This window comes from Ciconia boyciana, chromosome 19 (genome assembly GCF_034638445.1).
Source record: "Ciconia boyciana chromosome 19, ASM3463844v1, whole genome shotgun sequence".
Lineage (NCBI taxonomy): Eukaryota > Metazoa > Chordata > Aves > Ciconiiformes > Ciconiidae > Ciconia > Ciconia boyciana.
Genome location: NC_132952.1, coordinates 8,039,669 through 8,061,610, shown reverse-complemented (window position 1 = coordinate 8,061,610; position 21,942 = coordinate 8,039,669). Strand labels below are relative to the sequence as shown.

At 42.5% G+C, this 21,942-nt stretch overlaps 1 protein-coding gene across 1 annotated transcript; it reads left to right on the top strand.

The window, feature by feature from the left end:
• Positions 1-1,229: 1,229 nt before the first annotated feature.
• TTC34 (tetratricopeptide repeat domain 34) lies at positions 1,230-18,524 on the top strand. Its single transcript, XM_072884034.1, has 8 exons — positions 1,230-1,538; positions 1,956-2,761; positions 3,926-4,151; positions 6,014-6,206; positions 10,978-11,144; positions 12,024-12,291; positions 12,541-12,755; positions 18,006-18,524. The coding sequence occupies exons 1-8, from the start codon at positions 1,230-1,232 to the stop codon at positions 18,522-18,524; spliced, it is 2,703 nt and encodes a 900-aa protein (XP_072740135.1).
• Positions 18,525-21,942: the final 3,418 nt, after the last annotated feature.

Sequence of the window (21,942 nt, the reverse complement as noted above, 5' to 3'; positions counted from 1 at the left end):
AACCGCACCGCGAAGCCCGCCAGCCCAGCGGGGCCGGGGCCGGGGCCGGGGCCTCCGCCGCGCCGCGCCGCTGGCCGGGAGCGGCCACCCCGGGGCACAAACGCGCGGTACGGCCCCGCGCGGGCCCGAGCAGTCGCAGGCCCGGCTTCCTCACAGGCCGCCCCCGCTGCGGGGCCGCAGGGGGAGGCAGCCCCCGGCGCCGTCAGGCAGGCGGCATGGCTCCCTGCCGGACAGGCCTGCGCCGGCTGCCCGCTCCCCTGCCCGCCCGCCAGTAGCGGAGCCGGGGCAGTGTTTGCGGTCTCCAGGCAACGGGGCGCCTGGCTGCCCGGCCCTGCTTTCCGTTCCGTCCCGTCCCGTCCACAGCTGCCTCGCCTCGCCTCGCCTCACCTCAGCTCGCCTCGCCTCGCCTCGCCGCGCCTCAGGAGCTGGCCGGCGGGAGCAGGCCGCGCTGGGGCCCATCGCAGGGCGCGGCGGCCCCCCGCCCGCTCGGCGGCGCCCAGCAGCTCCCGCGGCCGCCCGCTCTCAGGTACCCGCGCTCCCCGCCCTGCGCTGGCGGCGCCCGGCGCGCAGCCGCGCCCCGCCTGGGATCCCCAGCGCTCCTGAGGGCCCTCAGCGGGAGGGCTAGACCCAGGTGTGTGGGGCCGAGGGACAGGCTCTGGAGCTCGGGTCCTTGCGCTCAACGCCATCTTTACCACCGGCTCCTGGGGTAGAAACAGGGAGAAGGTGCGAATTTTCTTCTCCCTTTCCTGCCTCTCCAAGGCAAAGGAGGAAAGGCAAGTGGTGGGCAAAGTATCAAGGTGCTGTTCTGTCTCCTCCTTGTCCACCACCAGCACTGATGTACCATCTGATGATTAAAAATTTATCAAACCGACATCTCAGCCAGGGAGGACAGAGCCCAGTAGGCCCTCCAGCCCCGCGTCCTGGACAGTCAATGGGATAGGGAACACTGACAAGGTTGTGTGGCTGCTTTCTGGCCAATGTTATGTGGTTGTGGACTAAGAACCTTTGTAGCGTTTCTTCTTGTGGCTTTGCTCCCCGGGAAGCCTGTCAGTAACAAAACACTGGCTTTTCACAGGACCTAGGCTTGCTTGTGTTTGTCAGTTGGAAAGCTGCCCCCCAGGCAAAAAAACCCCGTGCTCCACAGCCCCTCGCGTTGCTGATTTTCTGTTTTACAGGCACTAGCCACATTACATGTGTGATGCTGCTTGGTGAAGATACAAGTGCAGAAAATGTCACCTCAGGAGCTTGCTGCACTGCTCTGCAAAGAAGGGGACCACCATCTCGCCCAGCAGGAGTTACCAATAGCCACTGCTTTCTACATGGCTGCCTTCAGCTGCAGTGCCCCCACAGCAGTCCAGAAAGTGAACTCCTTGGACAAAGGGCTCTGGGAGAAGGTGATAGCAACCCTGGAGATGTGGTGCAAAGGCAAGAATCAGATTCCCAAGATCCAGAGCAAGAACTTGGCCGTTGTCTCCCTCAGTGTGGGAATAGCTGCCGTCTTTCTCTCCACCCTAAGTCCCAACAATGTGGTATCCTCAGTATATAAACTGGAGACCCTGCTCAGGCGAGGATGCTCAGAGGAGGTGGTGAGTAAATGCAATACCCTGCTGAAGGCTAACCCAAAGTATTCAATGGAACTGCTGCTGCTGAGGGCGTTGGCATGGGTGCTGTCAGGGACACAAGTTAGGAAGGGAGTTGCAGACTATATCCAAGCCTTTGTGATGCATCGGGCTGAGGCAGTGGCCTATGTGTGTACTAGGCAAAGGGACCACCTGCCACAGGTCATCCAGGCCTTCTCTAATTATCTCTCAACATATGAGAAAGAAAGCCCAGACTGCATTTCCTTGGACCAATGGCTGGGCAACTGCTATGACTTCCTGTCTGCAGTAGCACCGGATGATATCTGGGTTTGCAGGGTGCAGGCAGCTTACCTCTTTAAGAAAAGCAAATTTGAGGAGTGTGTGGCAGTTTGTAGCAAGGCCCTCAAGGCCTTCGCTGCTGCTGATAATCTCAGAGATGAGAAAGCTTTGGGTCTACTCTTGGAACGGGCTGCTGCATATTTCTTCTTGGGTGGACGGATGCAGGAAATGATGCAGGATTTAGCAGAAGCCTTTGCAGCAACCCCTGCCCAGGCAATGAAACACTTCGAAGAGCTTTTCTCACCACATGACACTGAGAGGATAGAAGAACAAGCTAGAACTGTCCTGGAGGTGAAGTTTGCAGCATACAAGGAGGCTGTGCGTACTCGGACTGAACTCAGAGGCAATCATGGTACTGAACTGCTCCCTTCTGTCATCCAGACAGTCCAGTTCCTCCTTCAGATCTCCCCAGGGTCCAAACGTGAGCTCAGTGTTCGGCTAGCAGACTGCCATCTCCTGCACGGACACATCAGAACTGCCCTGGATATCTGTGACCACCTCTTGGCAGCAGAGCAGAAAACTTACTACAATACTCTCTTAGCACTGCGAGGATTCTGCTCCCTCCATGCTCATGACCATCAGCAAGCCCTGCAGGACTTTCAAAAGGTCATTGAGCATGATTCCCCGCATCCTAACAGCTGTATTAAAGCCTTATGTGGTCGTGGACTTATCCGGATTTCTGGTGGCAGCCATTACTTGACAGCCCTGGATTATATCACAGCTTGCCAGTTAAAGCTGGAAGAAACCATCTTCACAATCAAGTCCTATGTGCCGTGGAACCAAAGAGGACTGCTGCTAAAAGTTCTCCAAGAAGAAGGACAGAAGATGGTCCAGAAGAAGAGGTACCCAGGAAGCAGTTCAGTCTGTGGGCAGAAAAAGAACCAGGGCTGTGCAGATTCCTAACAGAAAGAGAGTGGCTTGAGTAGTAGAGAGGGTACTTGCTTCAGATAACTGAGAATAGGATATACACCCTTTTAAAGTTCCTAATTAACATAACAGGTTGAAATAAAACTGCATAGTTGTGGTTATTCCAGAAAAATATTGTTTTGCTGGTATGTCAGAATGCGATAGGATCCACGTAGCCAGATCAGCTCAATCTTCCTATCATGGAAGTTAATCCATGATATACCAGTTGGGCTAAGCTAGGAGCACACAAAATGCTAGGGGGAATATGACAGAGATTTCTCCTCTAAAGGAGTAGATACACGCCTAAGAAAACAGATTTGTTGGTGCTAGCTTGCTCCTTTCACTCTCAGCTCTGAACTGAAGGATTTGGTGGGCCATGACGTACCAAGGCCCTAGAAAGTGCCCTTTCAAGACAGAGCTGAGGTGCTGCTATGCACGTACTTGGTGCTGGCAATCCAAATTCTTTTTTCAATGCTAACTTTATTAATGTCATATTTAAGGCTAGGAGATCTGAGACAGGAACACCAAACTATTCCAGTGAAATCCATTAAAACATGAGTTTGAAGGTAGAACAAGGTGTAACAGAGGGACTCTGAGGTTTTAATATTTAAAACCATCTTTCTAAAGGTCAGAAAAGATTGCTCATCTTCTTCACTGCTTCTGGAACAAGAAGCTACCTATTAACACAGTTCTCCAAGTCTATGCAAATTCTAACACACAGCTGTTCATTAGAAATGGCGATCTTTTTTTTTTTTTTTACTATCACCATTACTTTTTCCTTTTCCCATTGTGGGGAACCAGCTGCAACCACAGATATGAATCATTATTTGTTAACCTTTGTTTAGAGCCACAACTGCTTAAGAACATGTTTTTATAAAGAGGGATTATGATTATGGAATTAAGTGGCAGAGATATCTATGGTGCTGGATATGGTAAAATGTATTTGATACTGTACAAACAGTAACAGTACTACATTTTGATACTGTACTGATAATCAGCTTCTTAGCTTCCAGGTGAGACAAAGAGGCTCCATTACTCTCATTAGTATTTTTTCCTTGAAGGTGGTCTTTCCCTTTTTCTTTTTTTTTTTTTTCCTCCAGAGATGCCCCTGGGGTTTACCAGCTGGCTTCTCTCTTGGAGGAGCTGGACGCTTCTGATGAAGAATCACGGATCCTTTGTGCTGATGCCCTGTACCAAATGGGCTGTGTAGAAGAAGCTCACAAGCTCCTCTTACTAGCACTCTCCAGAAATCCACAAAGATCTCCCATCCTGGCTAGACTCGCGCTTCTACAATTGAAGAAAGGTTTCTTGTATGATGGCAACCAGGTAAGGAGCACCTGCCTGGCAGAGAGAATGAGAGAGTGATCGGTGATAGTATGGTGAAGAGGGTTAATAACCCTTTTGGCTGACACAGAAGATGCCTGGCAGAACTTAAGAGGGACCACTTCAGAGACATAGGCTTGCCAGAGGATGGTCCGAGGGCTTTCAGTTTCCCAGCACAGTGCTCTGCTTGTCTCCTGCTCCTCAGTGTTACATGACAACTGTAAGGCTCTGGGTACAAGCTGCACTGTGAGGCCACCTCATCACATGGTGCAAAGTTGGAACCCACCCCATCACACAACCTCTGAGGGGTTTTCCAGTGGGGCTGCACCTACCCCAACCTGTGTTTCAAGACATTTCTGAGGAATGGTGGGAAACTGGTAAATACAGGCCTCATGAGTAGGACTTTCTGTCTGTAGCACAGGCCACACAAGGACTCCTAGCTAAATACAGCCCATTCATCACATGCTATTTAATGGCATTTTTCATCAGAGACTTTAACTAGGCAGAGCATGGCTGAGCATCCTGCCCCTGGTGACAATTTTGATGGGATTGGTAATTTTCCCCTAGAGAAAAGAAGGCAGAATTACTACCTAACTGATTATCCTAATGAAGCATTGTGGGGGAGGGTGGGGAAAGAAACAAAACCAGAAGCTCAAATATCAGTCTGCAGTTTTCTTTCTTTAGTGGCTGATGACTTGTGCTTGAAACCATGAAAAAGATTCCAACATGTTGATTCTCCTACCAAGGACTACAAGGCTGAATTACCAGGTTCTGCCATCAGAGGGAACTATTGCATTTTTTAAAATCCAATATAAATTCTACTAGCCATAAAGAGAAAGGTTTTATTGTCACCATTTCATTACTCCTTATGAAAAATAAAAGGTTTGTATAATTTGCTGCCTTTGGGAAGGCTGTTAATGAATGACATGACTTTATTAGAGTTCACATGTTGCCCTTGGAAATTGGATTCCTATCTGCAGCTTCTGCTACAACTTCTAGATGGAACATATGTGTCACCAAAAATTTATCTTCAAAATGTTTTTGTCCTACTTGCCTGTCAGAACCCAGACACTTGTATCTATTAATAAAAATAGAGAAAGTAATAAGTTCAATGGACATGTCTGGTGCATCAGGATAACTTTGTTCTTGTCCTGGCTTCTCTGGCTCAGATTTGAATGTTGAGTACCTGCTAAGCTCATTTGCTTTACTGGAGGAAACACTTTTTGATTCTTTTCCTTAGGAAATGTAGTAAAAAGGTGCTTGGTGATTTTCACTCTAGTGAATGGAGGCAAAGATATGTATGTCAGGCAAGATTCTTTTCCAGGAGGACAGTAGTTTGGGGATTTGAATCCATACCTTTTCCGGATTCCCAAGAGCAATACTGAAAGAAAGGCACAGCACTTCACTGATTTTCCATTAATTCACTAGTTTCTATTTTACAGTCAAAAGGGCGTCTGGAATCCTTCTGTTCCACAGAAACTTTCTCTCTTTGGGGCAGTCATCCTGTGGTTCAGCTGTATTACAAAAACAGTTAACTGCCAGTCTGGAACAGATGCTGCCCAAAGTAAGCAAAGCAGCATTAGTATTTCCCCAGGATGGTTTCCACAGCTGCAGTGGTGAGAAACGATAAGAAGTAATGTTTCCTCCAGCATGCATCTACACTAGGGCCAGCTGAGGAGTTAAGTAAAAGAGATTCGTGGTCCTTGGCTGGACTGTGGCTGGCTGAAGCCCCAGTGAAACATGGGGAAGCACTGGGTAAGAGCGTACTTGTCTCACCAGACAGTAATATTTCCAGCTTTAGCATGACTTAATTTATCTTTTCAAGCCAATCTTTCTCCTCTGTCTTTTTCTCTCACGTTCTTAAGCTGCTAAAGAAAGTGATCAGAATTGGAGATACCTCCTGCCTCCTGCCAATCATGGACATTTTCAAAGATGAAGACCGGAAGTTGATGCAAACTCATTGCCATTTCAGAGCGCTGACCATCTTGAAGGACAAACAGGAGGATGCTGACATCAAAGAGGCCATTGCCTACCTTTCCTTTGCCATCATTGCTTCAGGTAGGGTTGTCAAAATACTGATAGGAGATTTACTTCTATGGGAAATCAGATCAGTGGGTAGGCAAGCATGTCCAACCAATTCTCATCTGTTACTTCCCCAATGAGAAGATTGAAAGAGTAGACTTACAAAGGCAGGTGAAGAGCAGGACAAAATTTGTTTAAAGTAGCAACTCATCTGCACCATGAAATACTGCAATTAAACAGTGACTGCAGTTCTTACTGTCCCGTAAGTAGCTTGTGAACTCCTTGAAACTGGTTGCAAGGGTCCAGTTCACTTCTACAGGGACATCAGCCCCTTTTCTTCACCTGTCCAGAAGACCCAACATGTGATTTTGTTCTGCTGTTTAGCACATGAAATGCTCCAGGAGCACAGCCGAGGATTATTTTAAATTGCATTGTTCACATGCTAAAAGTTAAGTTCAGGCATAAACCACCCTTACCGGGTCATATCAACACAAAGAACCCACAATTCCTTCATAACTTGGAAAAGATCTTTAACATTCTGAACCCATCTATTTCCAGCTGGTGGTTTGAAATTTCCAATCTAATCATTTCCCTGTTTTTCCTGCTCCAGAAAAGTAATGTGCAGCATGTACAGGAAACACAATGTATGTCTTCTTTACACTTTACAGTCTTTTACTAGACCTGCTACCAAACATCAGACTGCAATTACTGTTCGGTTGCTGTAGGTTGCTTCTGAGTAATTGAACTGGACAAATTGATCTGTAACCATAATTTTTTTCTGTATGGTCTGAAAATCCGTATGGTCACAGATTTTCTCACAAGTACAGCTGTGCTGTTGAACAAACTACATTTTCATGTTAGCAGTGCTATCTTCTCAGAGCCATTAGATTATTTTCCTTTTTATGTGCCATGCTTTCCTTCTTTACTGTGGTTTAAAAAAAGACCCTTTTAGGATAAGCAGTGTAATGCTGTTCTTCCATTGGTAAAGGAAAAGCAGAATGGCAGGGGGATTCTTCTGTACTTAATGTAAGGAGGCTGTTTTGTCAGAGCAACAGATATACATGCTCAAAATACAGGGAAAAGTCTCAAGGAAATCCTACAGAATTACTTTTCCTTCTATAAGACTTCATTTTTAAGTAACTCTGCACACAGGTGACTGAGGTAAGCCTGAAACTTGGTAATGGCAAGAGAAGCTAGGGATTTTTTATCCTGTTGTCCAACTACTGGGTTGGATGACCATATTTTTTGAAATCTGAATTTCCCCAGGAAATTAAATTTGATCTAGAAAGAGATGAGAGCTTCTTTGAAAATACAATATAATCGTTTCTTAAAGAGATCAAAGCCAAACTTGTAATAAATGAGAGGGCAATTTGGTCCCTGTGAGATGTTAGCCCTTGAAAGAGTGTGAATGCGGCGACACTTCACAAAATCGTCTAGATGAAGGAAATCCCTCCCCTTTCAGAAGAAAGAAGAAGCCTTCATCCTATTTGTTTTGTGTAACTTTTAGAGGAGATGCTAGCTGGTCAGTAATTTGGAAAAGCTACTGAAACAGAGCTAGCTTCAGCCCATTTTAGATGACCAGTGTAGAAGTAGAAGGCTCCCCTGTTTCAGCCTTAGTTTGTTACATCAGCTAGAACCCTGAAAACCTTCCTACCAATGAAATTTATTTGGTACCTCCTGTTTAATTAGAATTAACAGGCTGTAAATACAGTCATTGCAGCAAACAACCTGCCTTCTTGTTCCAACAGACCAATGAACACATAGTTTCAGTGCAAAAGAGTGAATGCACCCACTTACATGCATCATTCTCCTAGCTTTTCCTAAGGAGAGAGATCAGGCTAACATGGAAATGCTTCTGGCATGTTCCAAGTAAAACCATGTTTGTATGGAAATCTGCCTTTCACTCTGAGCAAATATTATGACAGCAGCATTGAGAAGAAGAGAGATTGGTTTATAAAAATGGAAAAAAACCCCTGTTAATTGCTTTGAGATGGTTCCATTTCACAGCCCATGCATTCCAGCTTATCAACTCCCCACCTGCTAGAACAGATGCTTGTTAAGAAATAGATATTGTCTTTATGGGAGCCAATTGATAGAGCTCCAGAGTGATAATAACCTTTGGTACAGAAGTTTTGGAGCATATCAAGAGAGAGAAAAAGCCTCATTACTGTAAAAGAATTGCTAGGAGCCTGTCTGCTGGCTCATCTCTGCAGGCAGCTGTGCAAGGCGCTGCATTTGCTGACCTCCCTGTGAAAAAATATTTACAGTGGCACTGATGATTTATCATCCAGTATTGGGTTGCAACAGTTATTGATTGCAACCCTGGGCAAATTAAGATCCTTATCGAAATCGCCTTGAAAGGAAGGAGCATGTGGATGGCAGAAGGATATATGCTCTGCAACCAGTGAATAAATGGACCAGGATTTTAATTGTCAACTATATGTGTTTATTTGGGCAGCACTTATTTGAAAGCAGAGGAAAAAGAATCTTAGTATCACAAATCCCAGTGCATATTAAGTGTGGCAGTAAATTAGTCAGTCCTGTCTGGATTACTGTTTTATCCAAAACAATGTGTACCTTCTGACTCCACTTTATTAAAACAGCCAAATGGCCTTGTGCCTCCGTCCTCACATATCTTCCTCTTAGAGCTTTCTTCTCTCATTTGTGCTGCTCCTATTCCATCGTACTAAAATCTGCAAGGATTCCTTCTAATCAATTGGATCCTAATCCAGCTCAGATCCTGAGATGACAGTCATGTCATAGGTAGGTTGCCTCCAGTTGTTGCACATTAATGATGTCTTTGGAGAAAGGGGGGGGGGGGGGGGATAGATGTGGAGATATGAAGATGTTCCCTTTTACAATCGCCTCATCTTCCTTTTGCTGCTTTCCAGAGCAGCATCACAATGCTGTCTTTTAGAGGTGCCTGTGAAAACGCATGCAAGACCTTAGGGCAGAATAACAAAGGCCAAAGCTTTCCAGACCTCCTCAAAAATTGATAGAAGTAGTTTCATGACAACTGGCAAACACGGAATTTCTCTATACTGTCAGCTGGCTGAGTCCAGGTATCCCGGAGAAGGTAGAAAAAAAAATTGCCTGCGTGGGAAGGTTGAGTGCCACTCCTTTTGCTTCCTTTGGCTGTTCCTGAGGAGAACCACTCTTGCTGAGACCTTGAGGCAATCAGAAAAGCAGTCATGGATATTTGAGGAGAGACAGTGTTGATCGACATGGGCATTTGTTTATATTAGAAACCAGGAAGCTTTTGAGCTAGTTGAGCAATGTGATTTTATGATTTTCATTCTGTTACCTTTTCCACTCATTCAGTTTTTTATTACAATGTTCTTTTGGCATGTTTAACTAGACTGAAGACTCTTTGAAGTGGGGCCTGTGTTTTTGGTGTGCCTGGCACAGTGCGGTTCCTGTTCCTGTCTGGAAAGTTAGAGTTGAGTCACAGTAGGACAGTTATAGTTATAAATCAAATTGCAGCCGTACAACTACTCTCAGCAAAGTGCCCGTTCTTTCTGTAAATGAGTATTAGAATTTTTTTTTTCTCTCTGTAACTATAAATATATATACTTCTTTTTAGCTATTTCCAGAACTGGTTCTTCTGTTTATAACGTGCAGAATCTTTCTTTTTTGAGTCACCTTAGTAGCAAAATATATGCCCTGAAAAGGTTTTTTGTGCATACTGCAGCCCAGACTTTTTTATTGGTCCGGGCTTGCCTGTTCCTTGGTGGCCTATAGAGCAAGTATGAAGATACACTGGTTTCTGCTGTCAGCCATCCATAAGTGAGAAACATTATGTCACATAGCTTTATGTCACAGAGAGAAAGACCAGGTTCACATTCATATTCACATTGGTGGGTGGGCCGGCTGGCCGTGTGGGAAAGCTTTTAAGCTGACATTGGTATTAGGTTAGCATAACACCCAAACTGCTTTGTCTCTATGTCCCATTAATATTTCTGTAGCTTGTGTCAAACACATTGAAATTATCCCAACCAGCCATGAAAGATGTGTTTCCCAAGTTAGATGATGACATACAAAGAAATTGAGTGCTTTTTCTGACCTTAGATAGGAATTTTGAAGCAAAGCTAAACATTGAAGTCCAGACCTGAACAGCAACACTAAACCACAACTCACCATTTCCCTGCAGAATGGCATTGACATATACACCACAAGACCTAGAACATCAGACTAGCCTTGTCTTTGTAATACACAGCAGAAAACACTTTCAAGACTTCACCAGTGAAAATTCATTCTTTGACAGAATTCTGCTAGCCTCAGCAGGACACTTAACTGATTCAATACTGTATTTTGGAAACCAACCTGACAGAGATTCTTTTTTTCCTTTCAACTCAGAACCGTATGCAACAGGAATTTCACTGGCAACAAAAATAAAGGAAACTACCGCTTAAGTACCCTCATTGTACTTCATCAGATATCCTCAGCCAAAATGGAATTTTTCTATAGCTTCATATGGATATCCTTGGATATCCTTCCCAGCACCCTCCTTATTCTTCTTCCAGTAACATCTGTGGATCGCAGTTCTTTACCATAGCACATTTGCCTCCGTCCAGCACACCCCTCTTCTTCCAACCTTGCCACAGCTCTGAATAAAGTGATGCTTACTTTTCATTCCTGCAGTCTCGATAACACAATGTGTAGGTCTGCCGCATCGTTTTCACTTAGCTGCTTTGAAGCCCTTCAGTGAGGCTTAGCGGTCTGCACACACTGGGATTTACTGCACCCTGTTTTAGAGCAGTAGACTTGAGACCTTTCAAGTAAGCATGGCTGCATTTCTCTCCTCCAGGTGGTTATGCTGAAGATTGCCTTCTCATCAGGGCTCGATGTTATGGGCACCTTGGTCAGAAGAAAACTGCTATTTTTGATTATAATGCCATCCTAAAGGAGGACCCTAGGAACGTGCAAGCTTTGAGTGGACGAGGATTCATTTACCTTACTCTGAAGCAGCAGAAGGTATTGTCACTATATTGATTTGCTGGTGATTTTTCTGACAATATTAAGCAATATTAGTGTAAGGTAGCACAGGCTTTGTCATGGACTCACTGAAATCAAAAGAGTTTCTCACAGAATTTGGTCAGTGAAGGCTCTTGTTTTGGCTTGACATTATTGATTTGCTTTCCCAAGTCTAGAGAGAGGAAGACTAAACCTTAATCATAGATCATATTCATTATCACTGCTATGCATTGATTTGCAGTGCTGCAAACTCTCCCCTGTATTTGATCTCACATTTTCATGACATGATGTTGTGTTAGATGAAATGTAGCAACAACAAGAGGAAAAAGAAAGAACAGTTTCAAGGTTTACCGAGTCCCTCTCCATCATCTGTGAAAAGCTTATGTGTGCAGTTAGTGTTACTTTGGAGACTGCAGTGTATCATTGCCTGGAAATCATGTCTGATGTTTGCATGGTTTATCTGCTTCTAAGATAGTCAATAGCCTTACACTTTACCTGCATATGACACCAATCCTACAGTGAATTGGAAATGGTGCATCTCCAATGGGGTGTGTGGACTTGTGCCGGTTTATCCTGGCTGAGCCAAATCCTGCTTGCACTTGTTCATTCACAGCATGTCTTGTTGCTGTAAGAATTTTTTTCAATTATAATCTGAGGAGTTCAAAACGCTTTGTAAATAGTCATTCAAACCTGTCTTTATGCTCTTATATCAGCTTTGCAAATGGAAAAGATGCGGCACAAGGACAGGGAAGAGCTAAGAGCTTCCAAAGGTGTGCAGCTGACCTGTGGGACAGCAGAGAACTGAAAGCACCTGAAAGAACAAATTATCAATACATAGTTATTGCTACCATTTCGTTTTTTGGCCTTGTTTTTACATAGGAGGCAGTGCAAGATTTGATCTCGGCGCTAAAGGTGGAGGCAGGAGTAGTGATCCCAGCAATCCTGTCTTTAAAGCATGAAGCCCAAGGGTTGATCACTCAATGGCTTCTTCAGCATGGCAGGACTGCATTAACTGAGCTTGTTGCTACTAAAGACCTTTCAAAAGAAGAAACCCTCAGGGATCTTCTCATGATTGCAAAAGCACTAATTAAAATTTGCAAGGATGCACAATATCACATCTTCTACACAGATGTTTTGATTGCAAATGGTAAGTTCCCATTCTTTTACACAGCTGATCAGACTAAGTGAATAAAAAGAAAGCGAATGTTAAATGGCAAGCATATTGTTGTATAGTACTTTTCAAGAGAAGTTTGCAAATATTTTGGGAAAGGGTGTGAAGTAATTAATACCCTTAGGTGTGGGCTGTGGACAGGCTACCTAAATCCTGCTTTATTTCTTGATATCTGTTTCTCCACATGGAATGGGTTATATAGCTTGTATTGATGTTAACCAACAGGAAGGTTTGAAGAGGCCCTTGATCACCTTCAGGAAGCATTTGGCCACTCTCTTGCTGATGATTTCGCTAGTGCAAGACTAGCTGTGCTGCAGCTGAAGAGGAGGAACGTGCCAGTGGCAGCTCACTCATTCAGCATCCTAGCTAAGAAAGATGAAAGGGAGTTGGAGTTTCTCCTGAACTTCGTAGATGCTAAGCAACAGCAGCATCTCTCTCAGGTACAATCCTTTTTTGATGCCACATCTATGGATTCAGTGAGGAAAGAAATACGAAGTAAAATTAGGCTGCAGAGATTTTCCCTGCCTTGTTTGGAACAGAAGTGTGTGGGAGGACCATTTATCAGATGAACAAGGAACAAACTGGCCTTCACTTCAGCCAGAGTAGGGAGTTGAATCCAAACTTCTTTCATTGCAGTGACCTTGCTTCAGTCTCTAATAATTCATCATTACCACTTCTTACCACTTGGGGGAATTTCTTGTTGGTCTCCCTAGCGTGAGACCTCTTTAATCCCAATGCTAAAATGCAGGGGATGTGAGGAGCAGCAGCTAGAGATTTAACAAGATTGAAAGTATTGTACTCTGTATGAGTTACATGGTGCTCATAGCTGGCTTCTGGGGAAGGGGAATTCATGTTTTGTTCATTTTCTTGATGAAACTGAAGGTTCTGTTTCAGTCACATTAAATGCTTCAATCCTTTTTGCTCTTTTATGTAACATTTAGAAGTTTAAGTATATTAATTTTTTATAAAATTACTAGCCTTTGAGGTTGGTATTGGTTTTCTTAGCTAAAACTGTTTGACACAAAAATGGCACATTGCTCTAGTCCACCCAAGTATGTATTTTTCAGTATTTTTTTAAAGTTTCTCCCCCAAAGTGCATCCAGCTCTGAGAAAGCATCTCCAATAAGAAGACAGGACAAGGTCAGATTGATGGTGAGGAGTTTTAACATTCACTCAAGCATCTGCAATTCTGATTACCCAGAAGCTCCGTGTTCTGAGAATCAGTTTGCTTCCTTTTATTCAATTTGTAGATTGTGTGCACCCTGGTGAGAAGCTATATTGTTATGCTTTCTCCCAGGTTATAAAACAAACAACATGCTGATATACTTAATGCATCTTGAAAGGAGTACTTTGTATGTATTTTAGCAAAACAGCAGGAGGATATAAGTAAACAAGTATTAATTTACTGGTCCCTAGATATACCCCATTACAAAGAAAAGAGCCCCTCTCTTCTGAATAATGGAAAAAGTTCAGTCTTATGGGGAAGAGTTTGAAGATTTTAGAGCCAATTTGCAATCTTTCACTATATAAAGTTGATAAAAAGTACAATCAAGAATGTGTCTATGGAGGCCCTAAGGAAGTGTCTATAAATGAAGATACGTTTTACAGCTGAATTTCCCTTGCTGCCACATCACTCATTCTGTATGGAAGTCTCTCAGCGAAGTCCATCCGTGCTGCTTTCCGAGAAAACACAGGAGGGATTTTCTTATGCTGTCAATAAGAAAAAAGAGAGAAGAAAAAAAACCCTAATTTTTTCCACACTAATTTTTGTACAACTTAAACTGCACTGATGTATTAGGAACTCACTGGTGCCACAGATTAGTGAAACCTTTAAAATGGGAGAGGCACTTTATTTCTGTCTTTTTTTGGCAGCTGTGGAACAGAGTGTGGAATAAAACCCCTTACTGGTCGCTCATTTATAATGAAAGATTTCTCTGCCACTTGAGAGAATAGGGGTGGCTGGAGTGATTTCAAGACTGGAACTCAATACCAGTGTTAGAAGTAAAATAGAGTAATTTTTTTTTTTTTAATCTGTAATCTTGTGCTTTTGTTCAACTGAGTAAACATTTGGACTCAAGCACCTGGGAGTCTTTCCATATTCTCTAATCTTCAAAGATTTACTGAGTGTGATTACTTTTATTACTGAATAGCCCAGAATCACAAAATTTGTTTTTATATGTATTTTGTGACAAGGGGATAAGTATGTACTTTGCTGGAGTGGGGACGGAGTTGGTTAATTCACCTGCCCGGTGTCTCAAAGGATTTTCCAGTAGCACTTCCTTTTGCCTGCAAGGTTATTCCAGTTTGTGTGTGAAAGGAAGATCTCAGTAAAATCAAAAAAGCTTACAGACAGAATTAGTGCCAAAAACCCCAATGATGGCCTTATTTTGCCATGGCTCCTAACTACACTCTAGGGCAGGGTGTTCTTTCTGTTACCTCCATTTCACAAATAAGGAGACTGAAGCAAAGGAGAGTTTAGTGGTTTACACTCAGCCCTTAGTCTCAGCACTCCATGCACAAAAGTATTACTGCCACATTGTTTTAGAGCGTTTGGAGATTACAGGCATTATAGAAATGTGTCATCATTATCCTGGAGTCTGGTCTGAAAAGCTAAAAATAATTCTACATAAGCCGAATAGGAAAGGGTGGAGGAAGGAGAGCTCCTTGATGTACTGATTTTTTTCATGAAAAACAAAGCAATAAAATTCTTCCATTATTTATAGTCTAAGGGGTCCCATGCTAAGAAATTTGTAAACAACTGGGAGAGCCACATGGGAATAGGAATCTGAAAGATTTATTAAACTGCAAAAGGTCAGAGGAAGGGAGTTTGCTTGCCGCTAGTGCAGTTTCAACCCTTCAGTTTTCCTATGTCAAAGGTTAAATGCATGACTGATTGCTAGCTCCTTGCCGAGATCCTCAGAGCTGCACTTTCTGTTGGCTGTTGACATGCCATAGGACATCCAGAGCCAACTCGTACAGAAATGGTCTCAACAGCTATATGGTCTGTGTCAGAATTAGGCCCTCAGTCCAAGGTAGAAGTTGCCATTCCACATGCCCCAGATAGGGTGTGCAGGTAAAGAAGGAAGGACTTGCTCCAAACTGTTCTGAAAACATCCAACCCTCTTCCAAAGCTCAATGCTTATCAATCCATCTTCTGGTATTTACTGCTCTGAGACTAACCCTTGGCCATAATTCCACGTCCATTAAATTCCTCACTCATTTTCTTTCTAAGGAATTGAAGCTGGTCAGTTTCAACATAAGATTAGTCACTAGGGACTGGAACCAAAAAGGCAACAAAAATATGTGTATTTTCAGTCCTTTATCACACAGTGAGGTAGCTAGATGGTAGAAAGGGACACAGAGACCTAACCTAGGAAGCAGTCTAATCACCAGTCACTTAGGGCCTGCCAAGCCCTTTCCAGATGGCACCAGAATCATTTCAGTCTGAAGCCATAATCAAATCTTTAGTGGCAAGTTTGAACTGTTTGACTATAGTTCATCTGTGAATGGACTACATAGCTTGCTCTTGGCCTTCCAAAGTCACCTGCAATGAGGCTGATGGCAAAAAAGTGCTTCTCAAAAGCCACATGCAGAGAGCAGCTGAACTCAGTTGTGCAATACCCTTCTGGCTTTCTACGCACTTCCTATACCTTCTTTCCATAAGTCTTCTTTTCATATTTATCTTTGTTCAGAAGATGATGTGCAAATAAGCTGCTAATTAATCCAGCTGTATTATACACCAAAAATGGGTCCCAGCTCAGCTCCTTTCGGTCAGGCAGAGCCAAAAGAGAATCCAGGTGCCTAATACCCATGTTTACTCCATCAGTGAAGATGAGAGAGAATCATTTATTCTCAGATGCACGTTTTTCCTCTAAGTATGGCAGGAAATCCAGAATCTTGTGGCTTGCTTACTTTGGGGACTGTCAGCGAAATGTGAAGAAATGTGCAGCGGCTCAGTTAATAAGTGGCAATATCTTATGTGGTGCAGGAAACGAAAATGATCCTGGTTAGCACGCTAGCAGGTTCAGCATTAGATTAGTCATTCAGGAGAACAACAAAAATTATATTTTTCTTCTGCCATTGAGACAACAAAGGCACTTTAAAAGCTGAAAATTACAATTTAACTATACAAACACGAGGTATTTTGAGGAACCACACTATGCTCTTTAGAACAATGTGATCTACAACTTTAGAATTTCTTGGAAAAAAAAAATCTTCTCTTGTCAGGATGCTCGTCACATGCAGATGCAATTCCACCTTGATCCCTTGTTAAAATCCTGCCACTGAGAAAACACTTGCATTGACTAGTTGCCTTAAAAACACTCGAAAGGACAAACGAAATTTGCTACTCTTTAAACATATATACACAAACAGACATCTGAGAGGTTTTTGGACAGGCTGCCTTACAATTTATGGCCAGAACTATCAAAGCCAGTGACTGACACTATTTGAGGAGAGATCCTATCTCTATTTCTATGCATGGAAGCTGAGAGACTCTCTAATATATGACTACATAAAGGATTTTACATTCCTTTATAGCAAAATAACTGGGGTAGAATTCTTCATAAACTGTTAGGAATGGCTAAATTATTTCATGCCACTGGTCTCAGATGAGGTGCTTGGACTTGACCTGCAATATTGATCCATTTCACTCAGAACCTGTTTTCCTTAGTTCTGTTAAACAGAAATCAATTCTAATCTAAGTCAACCAAAATAAAAGACAAGGCACACAAAGAGACTGAAAGACCTGAGCCAGCTGTCAAGTGTGGCTACTGAGACAGTGGCTGGGCTAACTGAATTTTGGGGAGCCACAAGCATCCAAAGGCAATGTGTGATATCCCATGGAATGAGACTGATGAAAACATTTATCCTGTGCTTGAAGTCTCAGCCTTCTGTAAGACCTAAGCTGCTGATGGCAGTCTTGTTTGTAACTTAAATATTCACTCTGCTGCAGCATGTTAAAAGCTTTGTTTATTACCAAGAAAGGGAAATAATGAGAAATCCATTTGAGGCAAATAGTTCTAATGGAGTTTTCTTTATTGACCTTTATGAACCTAAAAATTATGTGGCTCTTTCTGCCTTCTCTATTTTCTTGTTGTTTTTCCCTTCAGATAAGGGCACATAGTTCACTTGCACTTGAGATTAATGATTAGCAAAGCCATCAGTTGGCCATTTTTTCCTATAGCTTGGGTAAACTTCAGTAGAGACCAACCTTCATTATTAGCACATGCAAATATTTATGGGGTAGTACATGGGGCTAACTATCTATTGACCAGAAGATGCAATTTCCTTATAGTCACCTGTTAGAGCAGACCATGGCAGAAATACGGTTTCATGAAGAGAACACTGTTTACTTTTAGAGTTTGGTCCATTCCATTTTCAGTTTACTATTGTTCCTAAGGAATGTAAACAACTTCAGAAGAAGTGTTCTGAGTAAGTTTTAGCAAAACATGCAGAAACAAAGAAGAGTGGTTCAGAAACTCTTGAGATAACAGCAAGTGCCCATTGATCCGAGACGATTTTTTTATCTGCATGCAAAAAATATGCCAATTATATGTTCTCCAACTAGATGCAATTTCAACATTTGAAAAAGTATTCAAAATTTCTTAGTGTCTGTGTCTACCTGTGGCCACTCTTTTTTTTTTTTTTTCATTTTTAATAACTAATATTAAACAACTTTCTGTCCACAGGTAGCAGCCCAAGAAGGAAATGTGCTGATGAAAGACTATCACTATGAGAAGGCTCTTGGTTATTACACCCTGGCTATCTTGACAAGCAAAGATAGTCCAAGGTATCTCCGACAGAGAGCTGCTTGCCTTACACACCTGAAAAAATATGACAAAGCTTTAAAAGATATGGAGAAAGTGATCCAGAAGCATGGCTGTAACAGTCTTAAAACACGCGTTGAGGACCACTGCTCAAAAGGACACCTGCTATTGTCAATGTCTGAGGAAGAAGCAGCAGTTAAGCAGTATATTGAGGCACTGCAGTTAGATGAATCTACGGCATTGTGCAGCATCATGAATGGCCCTGGCAATGAAATTTTAACCAAAACGTTCCATAAGATTGCACAATATAATTTTGAAATGCAGCACTATCAAGAGGCCTGGAAAATCACAGACTATGGTCTTAAAATTAATAAAAATACTGAACTTAAAAAGCTGAAAACAAGACTTAAGCGAGAGGCATCAAGCTGTAGCATACATTAATTTATCTGTTTTGGGATTTTCCAGTGTCTGCTTTCTAGTTTGTTTGTGAGGCTGCAAGAATAAGGGAAAGATGAGAAGCTCGTGATAAATATGCAATGGACATGGCACTGAACGTGGTACAGCAAGATTAGAAGTAGAAAGTTTCAGGTAGTGAAACAGAACTGACCAAGAAAGCTATGAGAAAAATGCAAATTGCAGTATTCAGTATTCTTTAAAATTATTGTGGATGTATGTAAACTCCCCCTTGTGAAGAAAGTGTTTTGTCTGGCTAAACTGAAGTAATTCTAACACATGGGTTCCAATCATAGTGAAGGAAAGCGTTCAAATAGCTTGCAGTTTATGAATAATAACCATGTATTTCCTTGCTAGTTATTTGATTAGCTTTAACACTTACTGTTCAATTAAGTAGCCTTATTTTTACGGGCCATTCAAAAAGATCAGTCAAAAGTAACATTTGTAATGTGTTTGTGAAGATGACCCACTCCTGAATGGAAGGAACTGCCCTTGTCATAATCTAGTGGATTTGCAATGATGAGCACCAATATAGGGGAGTGGAGCAGTACAAATGCCGAGTAAACTGTTTTTCTGTCCCAGGGAACACAGATAATATGAAGGATGAGACTCAACAGAGATGAAACATCCAATCCAGTGATTAATACCCTGTTATCTGGGACACACAGGCAGCTATACTCCAGACTTCACCTTGGACTTCCAGATCCCTGGGTCTCAGTTTGTCAGTGCAGAGTCATGGAGATAATCTCTCAGTAGGGGTGTCTACAAGAGCCCGCTAAATATCATCTTTCACACTCCTGGATGTTTGTGCAGAAAAGACAGCACTGGAGCATGAACTAATCAAGAAGTGATCAATGTACAAGTAGGAGGTCAGGGTTGGAGGCAACAGCCAAGATGGTAATGTGATTGCAGGGATTCAGCACTCATTCTTCCTCATCCATGCTGGACAGCATGGGAATCAACATCTCACATGCTCTGAAGGGTTTTGCCCTCTGTCACGTATATAGTTTCACCACCTGTAAGGACAGCTAGACTTAGCGGGCAGCACAGAGATAGTGCCGATATACCCAGTCTCTGCATGGTTTGGTGTTTCGTCTGTGCAATGGGAGCCTATAGCTTAGCGTGGAAGCAGTATGCCTATGCTGTGCGAAAAGGAAGCCATGAGGTGGGGCCCAAACCAACAGACTTGTACATTTGTTTTGACTGCTCCAAGTGAATTCCTCCCAATGTTTTTGGAGTGTGATAATACAACCATGAAGAAAAATAGAAACTACTATTGAAAACAAAGATTAAAGCAATACTGAGAACTGCTCTCCTGCTTTGATTAGGAAGAAAGGGAAACGGAACATTTTCTTTTTTGTTACATTGTTTTCTGAAAGGAACATTCCAGAGTGAAACTTCATTCAGCAGCCGTGCTATCAACCCAATATGCGATGATACCATCTGTACCCTTGCATCTTTTTTTCTTCTCTGCATGCTCCTTTTTTTCTTCCTTAAGAGCACAGATAAGAGTGGGCTTCTTTCCTTTCCAATTCAAGAAAAGTTACTCTGATTTTAATCCTAGTGACACTGAGGAGTACTTTTTACTCCTAATTGGCATCAAGATGCTACAGGATAGTTTCTTTCCAAGCATGAAATTATATCCTTAAACAAGTGTTGTCTACATTTGCAAGCTGAAAGAAATAACTTTGCTCATTTTTCTTCAAGTAGTAATCAACAGATAGGAATTTCTCTGTGTCTCACGGTGAAATTTTTGAGAAGCAGTTGTTTAGGGCTTTGGAATTTTTTTTTTCCTTCATTTTTGTTTTGGGTTTTTGATTGACTGGAATAATAAATCTCTTTACAGCTTCACATTAGCTATTCTGTTAGCATTCCCTCTTTTAGTTGCAGGTTTGGTTCAGTGTCAGTCAGGCAACAGTATCTCTCTTTAGCAGTTTGATCCTTCTGTGGCTTTTAGAATAGAACAGTTCTGGTTGGAAGGGACTTACAATGATCATCTAGTCCAACTGCCTGACCACTTCAGGGCTGACCAAAAGTTAAAGCATATTATTAAGGGCATTGTCCAATTGCCTCTTAAACACTGACAGCCCTGGGGCATTGACCACCTCTAGGAAGCCTCTTCAGTGTTTGACCACCCTCTCGGTAAAGAAACTTCCCTAATATCTAGTCTGAGATGTCTATGACTATACAATGTATTTGCTCACTGTACAGACAGTTGAGACAATATGTAGTCTCCATTGCCACAATTAATATTGCTGAAGATGTTATATAAGCATGGAAATCTAGACACACAAAGAACAGACACACAGATGTTCAGCTGCACTCGAGTAAAATAACTTCATTACAGAGAGACAATGAATCTGGTTCTCCTCCCACTTATCCATGCTGACAGACAGGAATAATATCAGTACACAAACTGTGTGAAGAAAGAATCAGGGTTTAAATCAAAAAGAGAAGAAAACAGTCCACATAGCCTACTGGATTCGTAGCCTCTCTGCTGAGAGAAGCAGAACCAACTCTCTGAATTTTCCTATGTAATTTCTAGTAAACTGAGATTTTCTTAAAGCCCCAAGTCTTTCCATTATGTAAAAACAGGATACTCAACTTTTCTCGGACCACCTGATAGTCATGGAGAGTACTGGGAAGACAATCGAGTTGTCCTGTCTCCTGGGCTAATATTCCATCCATTGGCCTGGGCTGCCTCTTAGGAAGTTTGGGGCGTTTTGGCATGTTTTGTTTTGTTAAGTAATATATATTCTTCTTTGCTGCTCTGAATAGAGTGCATTTATTGCTCCTAAAGAAATTATTCCTTAAAAATAGGGACCACTTGCATCCCTGCAAGATTGCTATAGAGTTATGCTGAGGAAAAATTTGTTTTCAGGTGCCTATAGCTGCTGTTTAGGTACCAGGAAGGCACATAACTTCTTATCTATTCCTCATGGTCTAGATTAATGGCTGCTTCTCTCAGCAGATCCTAACTGTTCTCATCAGCATTTTTATTTGTTTCTTTTATCTTCTCTGTCCTCTTTCTGTGCCCACTAAACCACTGTGATCAAAGTCCTTATCTTTGCCTGTGCCTAAGCTTTTGATTTGTTCTTTATTTCTCCGTTACGCACTTGCTCTTCCAACTAATTTCTTGGAATATCAAGTAGATCTTTCTGATTAGACACAGTGAGAGGGGTTTGATTAGTAGCGTCACTGCATTATGCACGCCTAGCACAATTTCACACTCACCACAACCCATTCTGACACTCATTTCCTGGAGTCCTGGGGAGCAGACAGGTTTAAATGTGACCCACCTATTTCAGCTACTGCCCAGTCTATGCACCTAATAGCCAAAAGCATCCCTATGCCTGCACATTCACATACCTCCACCTCTCTGTTACACTCTGCTTTGCCAGAAGAT